The sequence below is a fragment of the Musa acuminata genome, chromosome BXJ1-3, assembly GCF_036884655.1.
Source record: "Musa acuminata AAA Group cultivar baxijiao chromosome BXJ1-3, Cavendish_Baxijiao_AAA, whole genome shotgun sequence".
In the NCBI taxonomy this organism is placed as follows: Eukaryota; Viridiplantae; Streptophyta; class Magnoliopsida; order Zingiberales; family Musaceae; genus Musa; species Musa acuminata.
In genome coordinates, this window is record NC_088329.1 from 5130636 (window position 1) to 5148448 (window position 17813).

The following is a 17813-nucleotide window of genomic DNA, read 5'->3' on the forward strand; positions in this document are numbered from 1 at the left end:
ACACGGATCTATGGACATTACAGTATACATCCAAATAATATATAACGTGAGAAAATGTCAATAATAATAAACAAAGAGATTGTCTCAGTATGTCACAAGTGTCATTACTCACAAGCTAGGGCACCTATAACTATCAAATACTACTTATGTAATAAGAAAGATTATATAAAGAAGGACAATAATGTTTACTTCAAAAAGAAAATGAAATATACTTTTGTATGTATTGAATCAAACGTTCATATGTCCTTTCTAATACTTAGTGGATTAATTATGATGCTCCGGTTTATATTACAAATAATATAGATTAATTTTGATGTTTCAATTTATGTTACTAATAATATTCAATGATTCATTTTAACTCAAAAATTGAAAGAATATATAAGATTCATTGTTATAATTAATTATCTTAAAATGAAAGTGATAATAATATGTACTTATAACGGACACTTATATACAATTTAGTTAATTGATTTTGAGAATTCATGTTATATTTTATAATTCTAGATATTTGGTTTTCTTATCCAGATTTGTTAGGATTTATCTTATTTTGGTGATAATAAATTTAGTACATTTATAATTTAATAAAAATTGATTATGAAATTTTATATAATAATTTATATAAATTTAATCTGAATATGAAGTTTGCAATAATCTTGTAATTAAATACTCAAAAGTTTCAAGAGCTTTTGAAATTATATATATTTACATCTATGAACCAAATGACCTATCCAAATATGACAATGTATATTCATGTAAAGTCTCATTGACACCTATATATAAATAAAGTCAATAGATAATTAAATAAAAGGTTAAAATAATTAGATTTGATGGGAGTAATAAATTTTATGTTAAATATGATGAATCAAATAATAATTATCTATTAGTTAATTTTTAAAAAAATCGAGATATTTATGCTCAATATTTATTTCTAAGAGTATCATAATAAAATAGTGTTACTAAAAGTCATAATGATATCATTATGGTTACGATTAGGAGCATGATGAGTTTTTAAATACCTGATTCAATGTAGGATGAAACTCTTAAAAATATTATATATATCTTGAATAATATTCTTGATAAATCAATTATATCAACTCCATTCAAGTTATGGATTAATAGAAAACTTAACTTAAGACATTTACATATTTGGGATTATCAAGTAGAAATAAGAGTCTTTGACCTATATAAAAAAAATTAAATCGAAAAACTATTTCTAAATATTTTATTAATTATTAAAAATCTAAATAATATAAATTTTATTATCCTAACTATAGATTGAGAATAGTTGAGTCTGGTAATATAAAATTTCTTAAAAATCATGAATTCAATATAAGTGAAAAACTGAAGATTTAATATTGAGAAGATATTAGTTAATCGTTCTTTATCATTTCATATCAGATAAGTTACTCGTTAAATTACTAAACAAATAAAAGAAAACGAACAATATAATAAGCATTGATGAACTTGATAAAAAGATCATTACTGATGAACCGGTAGAACAACCACAAATAATACTTTTAAGAAATTCTTAAATAGAAAACGATATGGTAAGATCATATGGTATATATATAAAAATCATGATATAGGAACAAAAAACAATCATCATTTTCATATACTATAAAGAGTAGAGATTCTAAGAAATGATATGATATAATGAAAAAGAGTCAAAATCGATAGACTAAAATATTATTTGGGATATCATTAAATTTTTAATAATTATAAAAGAATCGATTATATTTAATTCTGTAATATTAAACTTGATTTAAAGGATAATATCGAATGATATAAAACATGATCAAAAAATTTATTTTAAAAGAAGACAATATCTATAACAAGTTTTTTTTTTATTTTTTTTAAATATGGGTTATGTCAAATAGATATGAAAATATATTTTTAAATAGGAATTTAGATGAAATCTATATGAAACAAGGGTTCACAAAAAAAGAAAAAATAAATATTTGGTTTGCAGAGTTTAGAAATTTAATTATGACTTTAAGCAAACTTTTCAAACAATAGTATATAAAATTTTATGATATTAATATATATTTCGAATTTAATAAAAATATTATTGATTTATATATATACTTAAAAATTAATAAAAATAAATTTATTATTTTAATCTTTTATGTAGATGATGTTCGGTTAGGTAGATCACCATTGCAAAGGTCGAAAGGCGAGAACGATACCACCGACAGAGGCCCAAGAGGATGAGGTCGGAGGTGCCGGCGGTGCGAGAGGGGTGACGGAAGCCTGAGGTTTTGGTTTGGGATGAGGATCCTCTCAAACAGTACTTGTAAAGGAATTCTCCAATTATAAATCTCAACCGTCCACTAGAAACAGTTACGGCTCAACCATCCGTCCAATCGGATCCGACTAATAATTTGGAAAAATCCGACCCGATTGGCTTTGTGGCTAAATAAATCGAACCGCATATGTCGGGCCGCAGCGTAGAAGTTGGTCGAACCAAACATAAACCGGACACGAGTATTAGGTTCGTAAACTGTCGATCTGGTTAACAGAGACCGTACGATCTTCTAGAAGCAGGTTCCGGGCCAACACCGACGGCTTTGGATGGCCGCTCCGAAGAACGCATGGGAGAAGATCGTTGGAATTCCAAGCCGCCGCCAGCGGTTAGCGCTTACGGAATCGATTGACCATGATTTGCGCTTACATAAGGGAGCATCGCCGCTGGACGGGCAACCATTCGCTACCACTGAGCCATGGCTATTCCGGAGGTCGTCCTGAGCTCCACCTCTCCCGCCACAGGCGCCCGGGCGATCCCCGTGCTAGGCATGGGCACCGGGTTGGACCGCTCCGCCCTCGAGCAGCGCCCCGCCACCAAGCACGCCATCCTCCGCGCCATCGAGCTCGGGTACCGCCACTTCGACACCGCCGCCATCTACCAGTCCGAGGACGTTCTCGGCGAGGCCATCGCCGAGGCCTTGCAGGCCGGCCTCATCCACTCCCGTGCCGAGCTCTTCATCACCTCAAAGATCTGGTGCGCCGACGCTCACCGTGACCTGGTCGTCCCCGCCATCCGCGAGTCTCTCAGGTGAAGAAGAATAGCTTCATGCTCCTCTTTTACTGCTTTCTTCTGCTTCGAGTTGATGCAAATTACGGGGATTAACATTGATTTCCTGTCATAATTTTGTGATTTGATCCCTGTAATTGGAGCTTCTGAAAGCGTATCGAATTTTTCCTCTTGGTGTTAGGAATCTCAAATTGGATTACCTTGATCTCTACCTCATACATTGGCCCATGAGATTGAAGACTGGAGAATCCTATCCTCCTATAGAGAGCCACCACATTCTCCCCTTCGACTTGAAGTCTGTTTGGGAAGGCATGGAGGAATGCCACAGGTTGGGGTTGGCTAAGCACATTGGTGTTAGCAACTTCACCACATGGAAGCTTGCAGAGCTGCTCCGATATGCTAAAGTACCTCCTGCTGCTGTCCAGGTAGTCTGATTTCTTTTTACCTTCCATGATTATTGTTGGATGTTCTGTGTGAGTCATAGTGAAAAGGGACGATTTTGCAGGTGGAGATGAATCCAACCTGGCAGCAGAAGAAGCTGAGGGAGTTCTGCAAGGAAAAGGGTGTTCATGTCATTGCCTATTCTCCTTTAGGAGGCCAAGATATGTTCATGGGCAAGAACTTAGTGATGGAGTCCCAAGTGCTTAAAGATATAGCCAAGGCAAAAGGAAAGACTGTGGCTCAGGTTGCTCTCTTAAGAACTACTTCATCCTGTTAGTAGATTAAATCAATATTGGTATAGGATTATTCAAGTCGGTCATGATAACAGATGTAATTTCCAAGTTCAGCTATTATTTCACTAGAATAAAATTAAAAAATTGTTCTTGAAATTAAGTTGGATGGTTGTCATGATAAGAAAACAATGTGATCCCAAATCATTTGCTCCCTTTTGTCTTTTTGATAAAATTTCAAACCACTAGTTAAACATTTGAAAGGGAAATCAACGTTAGGGCTTATATTTCTATTCTCTGCTAAAAAAAAAAGGATCACTTGAACTTGATTACATAGTAGAATCAATTTCTGATGCCTTCATGCTTAATTCATGTTTTTGATGCTACATAACATATGGCACTGATTTAGAGTTCAAAAGTTATTTATCTCATGTAATGTTTGTTGTATGCACTAACAATTAGAGTGAACCTTATCTTGTAAATGAGCATGATATTATGACATACTGGGGAACCTTTCATTAACTTGATTGATCACCACACTTGACATATGTGGTCAAGTGTTACTCAATTTTAATCTCTTACGAAACAAATCAGAATACTTTGGGCTAGAATTATCAAGGAAACGAGAATTATAAACTAGTGGTAGAAATTTTGATGTGTTTCAGTTTATAGAATATCAAAAAGGTAACCAGCTGATCTGTGTGGTATTAAAACTCACATCTGAAAGGAATGAGGAATGGTGTAGACAAGTCCATCAAATCATTGCAAACTGAAGAGTTTCTTTATTCTTTCAGTCATGTGAAATCTCAGTTAGACAAAAACAAACATCTCTCAGAAAAGAAGAAAAAAAATCAAACCAACTTATTCGACGACATCGCTTGTTTTGTTATTTTTTTTCTCTTTTATTTTTTCACTGCATGTCAGTTTTAGTGGAAGATTAGCTGTATGACATGCATTGTAGAATGAGAGGTCCTGTAGAATTTCAATCATAGTGCATCAACAGACTGTGTTAATCTAGTTATGAACTGCAGCTTGATGGTTTTTGTTTTCAGGTTTCCTTGAGATGGGTTTATGAGCAAGGAGCGAGTATGATCGTAAAGACCTTGAACAAGGAGAGAATCGAGGAGAACATGAAAATTTTTGATTGGGAGTTGAGTGATGAAGACAAACACAAAATCAGCCAACTCCCACAATTCAAGAGAAACACCGTGCGTTCAATGCTCTCACCGGAAGCGGCTTCTAAGCTACCTGATGAAGATGAGGTCGTTGAAGAATAATGGAATTGGTGCTGTTAGATCTTTAAAAACAACTACAGTACTTATCTACTATAAATTAATAGTTACTACATCTTAAGATGTTTGATGAATAAAGATCTGGTGCTGGGATTTGCATTTGATATCTCTCCCTGTTTGTGTTTCGGCTGTATGCAGTTAGTTGATCTTTTGGATTTAGTGACAATCCAATGCTTATGTTTTCCCTTTTCTTTTTCTTGTTTTTGGGATACTTGTGTTATGTTGTGTTCGATAAAGGAATCATATGAACAAGTATTTTTACTAATAAAAGTAGTGATAGATTGAGATACGGAATATATTTGGTGCAAGTTTTCTTTATAATTGTGGTTGTATTCTGACCCTTCAACCAGAAAACATTTATTTATATCTTTTGCATTTTCCAAACGAATTTTTTTGAATGTCTTTTTCAAAGAATACTATTCAAGAAAAAAGGAAAAAAAAAATTGAATACCATCCTACTCTCAAATATAATTGTAAGAGCAACTCTTTTTCCCTTGTAATAACTTTTTTGGGATGATTACTTTATTAGGATCCAAAGAAAATTACATCCAAGTTGACCTTCGTCGCACGATCTTGCATCATCTTAAAATTTCTCTATTAACCTAGAACTAGAAAAACAAATTGTAGTTAATATTCCAGACACAAGCTATACTCAAGGAGATGAATTTGAGTTGCACGAAAAAATTACCAGAAAAATGAAACAAGTAGAAAGGAGGCAATATGTCGAATAAATCAAACAAGAACATTTGATCATCATATTGGAGCTGTTTGCAGTTCTAAAATCACATACAAATTGTTCAAATTAAGCATCCCAAGAAGCAGTGATGGAAAAAGCCATATTGTTCTGCTCTACAAAACCAGAACATCAAAGCACAAGAAATTGTTTCCACACATGTCCAGTCTTAAACAAAATTAGCAGCCTAATCAGGTTCTTAACCATTCTATATAGAATACTGGAAGATTGTGGCAGATGTCAGAAAGAGTCTTAGCATCCAAATCCTCTTGTATGTCATAAACTCCTTTCCTAAGAATAAATTTTAAATCCTATTTAAATGTTAAAGCTTGAAAAGTTCAAATTTTTAACTTCAAATGATGTCAAATTCTGATAAAATGGTTTGGAAGTCATGAAAACTTCAAATTCATATTCTCATAGTTCTTACATAAGATTTTAGCCCATATAAGTGTTAGAAAAATTCAGTTATTCTGCTTTTTTCAACAAAACAATATAAATTTCTTCTCATGAAATGGCCAACACCTTCCACACAACAGATGATACAAGACTTGTGGGTCAAGTTGTTGTGAGTCTCCAGAAACCAGTTCATGCGATCCACTCTGGGAAAACTTTGTTCAAATCAACCAGCTTGACTTTGGGGAGGAAGACAGGAACCAAATTTGATGTCTTCCATCTCTCCTTTGTCCTGACCAATTGTTGTTTGTTGTTTAGTCAAGCTCTTATGTAGCTTTTTCAACCTGCATTTGGCCCACATAGGCCGGAGCTGACATTTGAATTCATTTTTCTCTTCGAATTAGGTTCAACTAAATCATATTAGGTCAGATTTGGTGTTGTTTCATTGCAGCACCTGTGATGAGTTTGAAGAGTCAACAAAGTACACTTTCACACGAATCATCCGACAGGGCTCACATCAAGATCTTCTGGGTCTTTTGTTTCTCTCTGCCACACCTTCTCATGGATAAGACTGTTCAGTAGTCGAGGAAAAGGCATTCCGTGATGGGGATATAAACAGGAATAACCTTTGTATAGGAATAAATACTAGAAGACCAAAATACGCAGCGGAATAAAATGGAAACACAATCAAACAGAACACCAAGATATACGTGGAAAACCCCTTCAATGTGAAGGGTAAAAACCACGGGGCAAACTAGAGATAATCCACTATGAGAATAATGAATATACAAATCTCAATCTCTTGCCCAAAACCCAAGCAACAACCACAAGAGAATAACTGGGATACAAGGATCACGTTACTGCCCACAATATCTAAAACCTCCCAAGTAATCACAGCAAGAGCCTACTGTAGATTTGATCTAACCTGAGATGAGAACACTGCTAGATGATTGTGAACAGTCTCTCTGCGTTGTCCTTGTCTTCTTCCCTTCTCGTCGCTACAAAGATCTGCCTCGTTGCTGCCTTTTTATAGCTTTAATCTGCCTCTAAAACGGAGCCACCACACCCCCCTAATCTTAATTAGGGTTAGGTTAAGAGGGGGTGTGAGCTGTGGGCTGATAAAGCCCACATGGGCTGAATATGGGCCATCAGCCCAACAACCTCCCCTTCAGCCCATAAGGGAGGCTGTCCCATGACTCCTCAATGTGAAGCCATACCGACCAACTGTCGGCATATCTCCTGTCTTTCTTTTGTTAAGGTCTTCGTCAACATGTCTGCTCCGTTGTCATCTGTATGAATTTTCTGAAGCTGCAACTGCTTCTCTTCAAATACATTTCGAATCCAGTGGTATCTGACATCTATATGCTTTGACTTGGAATGAAACATTGGGTTCTTACACAAATGGATGGCACTCTGGTTGTCACAATGCATCACATAATTTTCCTGTTTCAGCCCCAATTCTTGTAAGAATTCTTTCATCCATAACATTTCTTTGCATACCTCTGTAGCAGCAATATATTCTGCTTCTGTGGTGGAGAGAGCAATACACCTTTGTAACCTGGATTGCCATGACACAGCTCCCCCTGCAAAAGTAAGTACATAACCTGAAGTAGACTTCCTCGTATCTATATCTCTTGCCATATCTGCATCTGTGTAACTTGTTAACGCAGGTGGTCCACCTCCAAAGCTTAAACAAACCTTAGAGCTCCCTCTGAGATATCTAAAAATCCACTTCACTGCTGCCCAGTGCTCTTTGCCTGGATTTGCAAGAAATCTGCTAGTAACACCCACTGCATATGCGATGTCCGGCCTCGTACATACCATTGCATACATTAAACTTCCAACTGCTGAAGCATAAGGAACCTTTTGCATTTTCTCCTTCTCCTCATCACTTGACGGACTCTGTTCTGAGCACAACTTGAAGTGACCTGCAAGAGGAGAACCAACTGGCTTAGCATTGCTCATACTAAATCTTTCCAATACCTTCTCGATGTATTTCTCCTGTGACAACCAAATCTTCTTGTTTTTCCTGTCACGAGAAATCTGCATGCCTAGTATTTGCTTTGCTGGCCCCATGTCCTTCATTGCAAAAGACTCACTCAGTTCCTTCTTCAACCTGTCAATTTTAGACATATCTTTTCCAAGAATAAGTATGTCATCAACATAAAGTAAGAGAATAATAAAATTCTCACCAAACCATTTGATGTACACACAATGATCTGAAGCCGTTACCAACATTCCGTCGATGTTCTAATACTTCATGCATTTTATTACCGTTTGAAACTTTGATCCATGTTCAAGTCGAAAGAAAAGGTAAATAGCAAGAACAGCTCATTTCACATCTCATGAAAAGGATTCAGACACCGTAGCGAACAGTAACTGGTAAACGCCCATCTTTACATGGATGCACAGATGCATATATGAATTCAAAAGACATTGAGCTGTCAGCTTCTTCTTAGGTCAAAAGCAGTAGATTGGAGACAAAAGCATACACTGAGCTGATCATGTATATGTTGTTGCCTTGCACTGGAAAACTACTGCTACATTACGAGAACAATTAACCTACGCATATACAATCATTATGATGATGGATGCAGTGGTCAACGGGACTTCATCCTTTTGTTCTCACAATGGTTATTGTGCCCCTCCCTTGTGTTTGGATCCTTGTGAGGCTTACAACCGCCTTCCCGGAAAGGCCAGGGCCGTCCGGCGACACACAAGGACCGTGTGCGTACTCCCCCACCGGGTGGCGGACAGGCCGTCTCGGGCGCATTAGAACCCTCGCATTGACGTCTTCGAGCGTGACTTCCCCCTCCACTCCCCCGGGCTTCACGACAGCGAAGGGGTGCACCACGATCACCTTGGCCTTGTTCTTCTTGAATTGCCTCATGCCACATTCTAAAACCAGCACAAGAATCAGATCCTGTGCAACGAAAGGAGAACAAGAGCACACTGACCTCTTATGGCAAGCGGTTTATCTTTAGGTGTCGGAAGAGAAGGTTTTGCGTCTCTTGGCTGATGGAGATCCTTTCCATGTGGTTCTGTGGAGGACAGCAGCTCCTCATGGGAGGAGGCGGAGGAAGAGGCGAGTGGCTCTCGTGCGAGTTGTGTCTCGGTCATTTGTGTTTTGGCCTTCAGCATCACGTTCAGTGGGTCATCATCATCTTCACGAATATTGAACCAACTCAAGTCAAGAAGATGGTTCATCAAAAAGATCATCCTATTGTCTTTAGTCATTAGATTGTTGGTCTGATCATCTCGTCCACTTTACAGTACCAGCACTAAAATAGGAGAAGTAGATACACGTAGATGTGCGTGCCAAGCTAAACTATTTGGCTAACCGGAAGGGCGTACACTATCAGCCAAGCAAGACAATAAGAAGAAGATAGCGGACGACTCCTATCCATGCGCATGACATGGGGACGGTAGCCAACTTTCTGTAAGCTCCGTATTAAATCACTTCATTATGGCCTTTGTGATAAGTGGGCTTATGTGACAGAATCACCTTTGTGATGCAGGAGAAGAATGCATTTAACACTCAATCTTACCTGGGACGATATTATTATCTTGCAGCATGCAGTTCAAATCATGCGTGGGATCTCCATAACAGTTTGAACCCCAAAACCCCTACCAGAGAAGAAGATGGAAGGAGAAAAGATAAGTGGTTGACTACGGGAGTTTAAATAGCAGTGCACTTCGCATCAAGCACCATGCATATATAATTGAAGTATGCTTGAAGAAGATCTTGGAGCTCATCGGTCGTGGCTGTCGAATCATGAGTTGGGGACGAAGCTACTCGTCTCCGCTTGCACTGGTCGGTCCACTCTGCCACTGCATCTTGCAAGTAGCCGGTCGAGGTCTGCGACGACATGGGAGGCTCCATAGCTGATGATTGTATCACCCAAAGACATGAGAAGACAAGGCCAGTGTAATTGACAGAAACAAATCGAAGAAGAAAGTGTGTTACTGGATTACCTAAAGGCATGAATTGTGGATCCCAATCCAAGGAGGGTTGGTAGGGGAATGGAAAATGGTTCTCCAAGGCCATCGCCTCTCAAGACCAAGTGTGCCGCTGCCTGCTTTCTTTCACAGTGACATGTTTGCTCTTATAAATAGGAGGCTTTTGGGAAAAGGGGCTGCCGACTTGGAAGGCGAGGAGCAGCCAGTCAATGGACGAGGGAAAGGGAAAAGGTGAAACATAATCTTCAAAGCGACCAACCCAAATGAAAGGTGGTGCGGGTTTCGTCTCTTTCTCGTGATTCGCTACGTTGATCTCTCTCTCTCTCTCTCTCTCTCTATTCTTTGGTTCATGCTGTGGAAAAGCTATTGCTGAGTACTGTGGAACAATTAACTACGTTGCATGGGTTTGGTGGGGAACTAAATTTACGGATAGGAATCATATGATCTGAAATCCCAGAGGAGGGGCTCCACATAGTAAATACCAAAAATTGATTGAAGTTTCAAACAGGTAACACTGAGCTGGAATGATCGGCTTATTCATTGTTGTGATTTGACACATAAGTCAACACATTTTGAATTAGTAGTTACATCTATTATTGAGGATTATATCTGAAATGTGAGCTAAGCAATGACCTCCACGAATCATTCTGACACTAATTGCTATTACTCCGTTACTCATGATTGGCCCAAAATAATCATGTGGTTTAAGCTTATAATTAATTAATATTTTGTAAATAATTTATAATTTCCAAAATTATTTCCAGAGCACATATGATTAAATTTGGCTTGCTTGTGCTGATGTCAGCGTGACAACGGCGTTGCGTCCAGTTGGCGTGTGCATACGTGGTGCGCAAAAGTGGGTGCTCTTGATTCGCGTTTTGCTACCGAGTTAAGGCGTTTGTTACCCTTCAATCCTGAGCAAGAAGCGAACGGGCGAGGGCGGACCCACACAGTTAGCCAACCATCACACGGATAGAGACGTGGGTAGGGTCAGGCAACCACGTCAGCGGTAAGACGATCTCGACCGTCCGATGGGAGGATGCTGCTGCTCTTTTAAGGCAACGCCAGAAAGCAAAAGGGCTCCGAAATCAAACGGCTGCCACGGTTCCAGCCAAGTACAGCAGAAGCAGGGACCACGAGAGATGGCCACCAAAAGATCATCATCCTCACAGTCTCAGGTGGTCCTAAAAGCCATCTTCCTCTTCCATTTTCACTTTTGTCACCCAGCGCAGTCTCGCCCATCCATGGCGGAGAACAGAGCCGGAGGGGACGAGGAACCGGCGGACGCGGTGTTGGCGGTGGTGGTGGGAGCCACCTGTCCCCCTTTGCCACTCGTCCGTCCACCACCATATCGTAGGGTAAGTACGGGCAAGACCACGTGGCTAAAGCGTTCCGGAAGCCTCGTGATTCGCGCTAGGCACGAATCCCTACGACTCCAAATTGGATGGGCCCCGTGGCCTTTATTCTCTTCCTATCCAGCGGCGACATGGCGCTTTACGCTATCGTGCTTCGATGGGAGATAAAGCGCAGAAAGCAAACCACGGCTTCATCTTTTCAATGGCTTAAGTCATATATATAGTGTTAAGTGTCTTCATCCCTGAGGAGGAAGGATTCGGCCATTAACGTTCGTGGGGGCCAAAACAGTATGCAGTTCGCTGGCGAAACACAGAAAGGCCGACACAATCATCTCCAATGATACGTCCGAAGCATCCACACTGAGCTGCGAGAGGGCCTACTCGTTGAAACCCCCGAGAACTTTGAGCTGGACAAACGTCAAAAGAAGACGAAGCCGTAGTGGAGAAGGCTTCCGACGTCGGTACAAGTACTCTGCCACTGTGCTCGCAAAGCCATTGGAGGCAGACCCAGGGAGAACTTTCGCTCGACGCGTAGGAGGACAGAGCTCCTCAGCCTCTCTTTTTTGGTTCATCTTTTGACTGGAGGCAGCAGTGCAGATTTGCTGTTGATGTTTCTGCAGCAACATTTTCCAGGACAAGGTAGCCGCTGAGTCAAGGAAAACGCAGTCCCCGGCTCACGTGATGTTCTCGTCTTGATATGGTGTTGTTTCTGAATCGTTCTGCAAAGGCAGAGTAGTGTTCCGAGTTGCAGATGCTGGGAATGGAGATTAGAAGGCTGGAGACAACAGCAACACGATAAAAGTTCATGATTTAATGCATTTGGCATGTTCATCATAATGCAAAGTAGGTTTTGTTTGATTACTGATCTCAAGAAAAAGTAAGATTTGTTTACGATAACCAATCTAACATAAATGCACTTTATCTAACCTGAAATAAAGAGTTGTATTGGCACCCTATCATCTATAAATATTTTTAACTCTAAAAAAAGGTTTTTTTTTTGCTTCTCTCTTAGACTCTCTCCACGTTTGAGTTCCACAAACTTAGATATGGAAGGACGAGAAAAATCCGACACCTGTCTTCTACAATCACCTCCGAAGAGCTTGGTACCTCGAGAACCTCACCTTGGCGCATCGAAGATCCGCCTTCGATCCTCGTCCCTAACATTGCGGCTTAGATCGGAGTTGACCTTCATCCATTTCGGGCTCGGAGCAAATCAGTCAGCCTCATCACTCTTCATTCTTTTCTATATATCAAAGCAGTAATCCAACTAAAGCTTTCACTAAATCCACCAGTACTGTGAATAATACTTCCCTAAGGAACGAGTTACGAGTCATAAGGTTCATGACCGAGATCGTTTTCTCTAGATGTCGAAGAACAATGGAATCTGCAGTCGTACAGCAATCATTGTGAATGAGAGAGAAAGACTCCGCTGCTCACACCACTATAAATCTGGGCTCTGCGTCAACAGCTCATCGATCGACGATTCTCCATCCCACCACTCAACTGCTGTCACTACTAATAAAGATGTCAGTCGAAGCGAAAGTGAGCTCCAATGCTAACATTCTGCTTCTGTCTCCCTTAATATCCGTATGTAGATCTCATTTCTGCATGCGGAAAGTTGTGGTGAAAGTGGACGTCCATGATGGCCAGGATAAGAGAAGGGCAATGGAAGCTGTTTCCAGCTTTAAAGGTAAAAGCTATCTCTATCTTTCGCTCAACCTTTTCGATCGTACAAATCCTTTGTGCATAACGGCGGACTTGAAGAACAAGAAGCTCACTGTCACCGGAAACGTCGACCTCGTGGATGTGGTGAGAATGTTAAGATAACACTGGTGCGCAAAAGAACCAGAGAAGAAGACGGCAGAACCCAAGAAGGAGGAGGAGGGGTGAGGGCGCCATTGAGGCCGCCAAGGCATGCAAAGCGGAGTATCATTTTGTCATATACTCAAATTATAGATGTTTTCACTAAGCCACTTTAAAAGACATTCCTATGGATTTCATTCATTAATACAAGTTGGACATCCTAAACATTCATGCTCCAAATTAAATGGAGCATGAACAAAATAACAAATTAAATGAATGATTCTCCTAATTGATTGAGATAATATTTCCCTACCAACTATTACAACTTGGAGATTTTCTACTAGCAATCAACATATCTATATCTACCTTATATGACATGGACACAAAGTGAATATAATTAATGTGAATACATAATGTTGACATACATTAGACAACATATTATCTAAAACTTGTACATATGCCTGTATATACTTATCGAAGATTCAATAAAAATTCACTTACTTGCACCATTATATGCCAATCCTCTACATATCTTGGTTTGTTCTCCACAAAAGATGTCATCGGAAGCAAAGGTGAGTCCCAGTGATAGCAGTCAAGTTATCTCTCCCCTTCTATTTCTCTCACTAAATTTCCATACGCACATCTCATTTCTGCATGAAGAAAATTGTGGTGAAAGTGAACATCCATGATGAGGAGGACAAGAGTAAGGTGATAAGAGCCACTTCCAATCTTATAGGTAAAAACTCGCTCCATTCACTAAACCATCTTTGGCTCAATCTGTAGAGAGCTAAGAATTCTTTTGTACTACGAACAGGAATCGATACGATATCGGTGGACTTGAAGGACAAGAAGCTCACAGTCATCGGAAGAATCGACCCCGTGCGGTTGACGAGAAAGTTAAGGAAACACTATCACGCTGAGATCCTCTCGATCCGCTCGGAGAAAGAAGAAGAGAAGAAGGAAGAGCCCGAGAAGAGTGAGGAGAAGGAGGAAGGAGCGGAGAAGAAGAATAAGGAGGCTGGTGCGGTCGCCAGTGCATGGAATGGTTACGATCCGCATGTGATACCGCACTACGTCCCGATCACCGAGGAGGACCCAAATGGCTGTGTGGTTATGTAGTTCTTCGTGTATTTGGTGAGGCGGCCACTGATGGCCTGAGGTGGCGCGAGTGTTCCGAGTGTTCCGAGGCCGAGAGGAGACGAACTCCGCATAGGACGTATTAGAAGACTCTTTTGAGTAATTTACATATGACACCTTTTTTTTCCTGAAGAAAAATAAAATATATTATCTATCGATACTTCAACAAGTCATCACATAATCGGCACAATTTGCGAGTAATATTCAACGATCATATAAAATTATTCTCGAGAATCAACTCCTCAAGATTTTCTATTGAAGCTTTTAGATATGTTAGCACACATAGGAGGAATTTTTGTTGAGCTCGTTCTTGATGAAAAGAATAGAAGATAAGAACAATTATTGAAGAAGTTTTATTGAAGAAATAAAAATGCTTCAATACATTAACTTCCCTCAATAGAATCCTGATAAGGATACGACTTCGTGAGTAGGGCAAGAGTAGATCGTTGCTACTGTTGCGATTGTTGTTGTTGTGAGGGCATAGGCGTTCCCTTCGTTCTCCTTAAATTCGCCTTTCATTCTCCTTAAGTCCATCGACTTTTGGCAGATCAGCGAAGAATGTGGCTGCAGCGGCGTTGGTCACTGGCCGAAGACAAGACCAACGCTGGCCGAAGACAAGGGCGAAACTTCGCTTTTCTCAACGACGAAACTTACACCAATCTAGTGACAAACTCTAACTCCAAAATCTTCAATATTTCAAGCAATCTTGTTCTACTTTTAACATGTATTAATTATAATTTCCACTAGCATAGGTTTTGGATCACTGAAATGGACAATTATAATTCTTGATTTGAAACCACATGAACTAATTTAAGCCCCTGTAACGAAGCATATTTTGAGACTACATTTTGTTGCACCAATTCCAGTTTTAGGATATTTAAAATGCTTACTATCTTTATTCCATCATATCAACAAAATTTAAGATATTCTTATAAAACTATTTTGAAATATCTCCAACATTCATGCTCTAATTCGAAAGGGTGTATAAGAAATAACAATGCATTGGATAAATATGACAAATTAAATGAAGGATTTTTTTTTTCTTTTTCGAATGATCGAGACAAGAAATTTCCTGCCAACTATAACATATCATAGATTTTCTTAGTATGAACATATCTATATGTACCTGAATACATACATCTTATATACATTAGACAAAATATTCCTTAGAACTTGTACATGCATCTATGTGTACCCATTAACGTGAAGACATCTCTTCCTTCACACTGCTACTGATACCACTATAAACCCAAACTCTCTGTTATCAGCTCGCTCACACCATTGTGCTCTCCCAAAGAGATCCACAGTCTTGCTTCGTCTTCAATCTCGCCACTCAACCTTGATCACCGCTGAAGATGTCATCGATACCCAAAGTGAGTTCCGATGCTAACATTCAAGCTATAACAGCTGTGTCTCTGCTTGTGTTTCGCTCACTAAACTTGTACGTGCAGAAAGTGGTGGTGAAGTTGAACATCCTCGATGAGAAGGAGCAGAGAAACGCAATGAGAGCAGTTTCCGACCTTAAAGGTAAAAGCTTGCTCTGTTCGCTGCACCGCTATCTAAGGCTCAATCTTTTGCGAGTTGGGATGAAGTCTATTGTACTACGAACAGGGATTCATACGATATCGGCGGACTTGAAGGACAAGAAGCTCACCGTCATCGGAAACATCGACCCCGTGAGCGTGGTGATCAAGTTAAGGAAGCACTATCTCACTGAGATCGTCACGGTCGACCCTGCAAGTTAAGGAAGCGCTATCTCACCATAGAAGAAGAAGAAGAAGAAGGTAGAAGGAGTAGAGAGGCCGCCAAAGCATGCAAAGGTTTCTATATATATCATTATGTAATTCTTCATATATGGTGAGGTGGTCTGAACATTGGTGATTCTTCAATTGCTAAGGTGAATCATTATGTATTACACTCTTCAAGTAATCTATATATGTTTTTTTTTTGCTTGCATGAAACCTATATATCATTTGATTCTTAAAATAATCAAATGATATATAGGGGATGGATCTGATTTACAACTAATTATTGATCTTCAATACCATCAAGGAGAAAGCTTTATTCTCTTTAGAAAGGCTATGCTAAATACTTAAAATAATCAAATGATTCTTAAAATAGTTCCGATTCCATTTTTCTTGAACCAAAGGGAACTCGGTTGATAGAGTAAATTCCTTTGCTGGCAGCTCTTTCGATTTTATTATTTTGATGATAAATAGTATGTTTCTCCTGTGATCAAAATCCAAAATAGTATGTTTCTCTTGATTGCTCAGCAAAGGAAAAGACAAAAAAAGATGGCACGGAATACATTGGGATCCAAATGAGAATCCATTTACCTTCCTTTATATATGGTGTCAATTCAGGCGAAGTACTCACTCAGGACAGTAATGGCCTGTGTGGAATCCAAAACTCTCAAAGCTTTGTTTCTGTCAGCATCACTGTGGCAAACCACATCAACACTTGAGATCTTTACAGACCCAAATAATTTATGGGATTCCTTTCATCAAAATAATTAGTTATAGTTTCATAAACAAAGGAAGTCAGTAATAGCTTGCAATGCCTATATATAAGAGTTAGAAGAGAAAGAAATGAAATAAGACAACAAGTTATTGATCATCTTTCTGGTTACATCATAATCCTATTTATAGAGTTAAAGAAAATCTAATCGATCTAATAAACTAAGGAATCAAGAAAAATATATGACGATCATATCCCCGTTTAATACAATAGTTTTAACAAAGGTATTCAATTTAATTCCTAAAAAAAGGATAAATTATTTGTCGTTTTATCATGAAGTAGTTCAAGTTATGCCGGTTGGAATATTACACAAAATTTATGATTAAATAGGATTTTTATTTAAAAAATCTAGTAAAGATATGAATCTTGGCATAGTTGAAGTCAAAGTTTTCTATAAATATAAATAGGGGGCTTATACATATAAGAAGGAGAAGTGACAAAATAGAGTCAAAAGAGATCATTGGATCTTTTAGAGATTGTAAGTTATTATCATTATTAAGAGTTTTTTATTTTTTGAAGTATCTATGTTCTTCTCATGATATGTTATCTATGATTCTTTATATTCATCATCTTTTTGAGAAACTTTTCAACAGAATTATATATATATATATATTTAAGAGTTAGAAAAATATTTTCTATAGGAAATTATCATATAATTGAAATAGTCATTACTGATCTCAAGAAAATGTGATAGACCTAATAATAAGAACCTCAAATTGCTTAATCTACTAATTGTCTCAAAAGATTGTCTATATATAAAATGCTATAAAAAGGAAGCAAAATAAATGTTCCTTGTTATGTCATTGGACCTCTAGTAATATATATTTAAAAACCCAATAATTAGACTAAACAATCCAATACCAATTATTAATTATCATTGAAGAAAAGCTACTTCAATCAAGACCACAACATCTTGTGAAT

At 38.6% G+C, this 17813-nt stretch overlaps 2 protein-coding genes across 2 annotated transcripts; one reads left to right on the plus strand and one right to left on the minus strand.

Moving 5' to 3' along the window:
• The first annotated feature begins 2561 nt into the window (after positions 1 to 2561).
• Positions 2562 to 5106, plus strand: LOC135618516 (non-functional NADPH-dependent codeinone reductase 2-like). Its single transcript, XM_065119418.1, has 4 exons — positions 2562 to 3052; positions 3213 to 3456; positions 3537 to 3716; positions 4755 to 5106. Exons 1-4 carry the CDS (start codon positions 2721 to 2723, stop codon positions 4977 to 4979), a joined length of 981 nt encoding a protein of 326 aa, XP_064975490.1. The 5' UTR covers positions 2562 to 2720; the 3' UTR covers positions 4980 to 5106.
• Positions 5107 to 8496: 3390 nt separating this feature from the next.
• LOC135636724 (uncharacterized) lies at positions 8497 to 10274 on the minus strand. The gene is made up of 5 exons (XM_065148679.1): positions 10096 to 10274; positions 9830 to 10005; positions 9669 to 9747; positions 9078 to 9284; positions 8497 to 9018 (listed from the first exon to the last, which is right to left on the minus strand). The coding sequence occupies exons 1-5, from the start codon at positions 10166 to 10168 to the stop codon at positions 8732 to 8734; spliced, it is 822 nt and encodes a 273-aa protein (XP_065004751.1). The 5' UTR covers positions 10169 to 10274; the 3' UTR covers positions 8497 to 8731.
• Positions 10275 to 17813: the final 7539 nt, after the last annotated feature.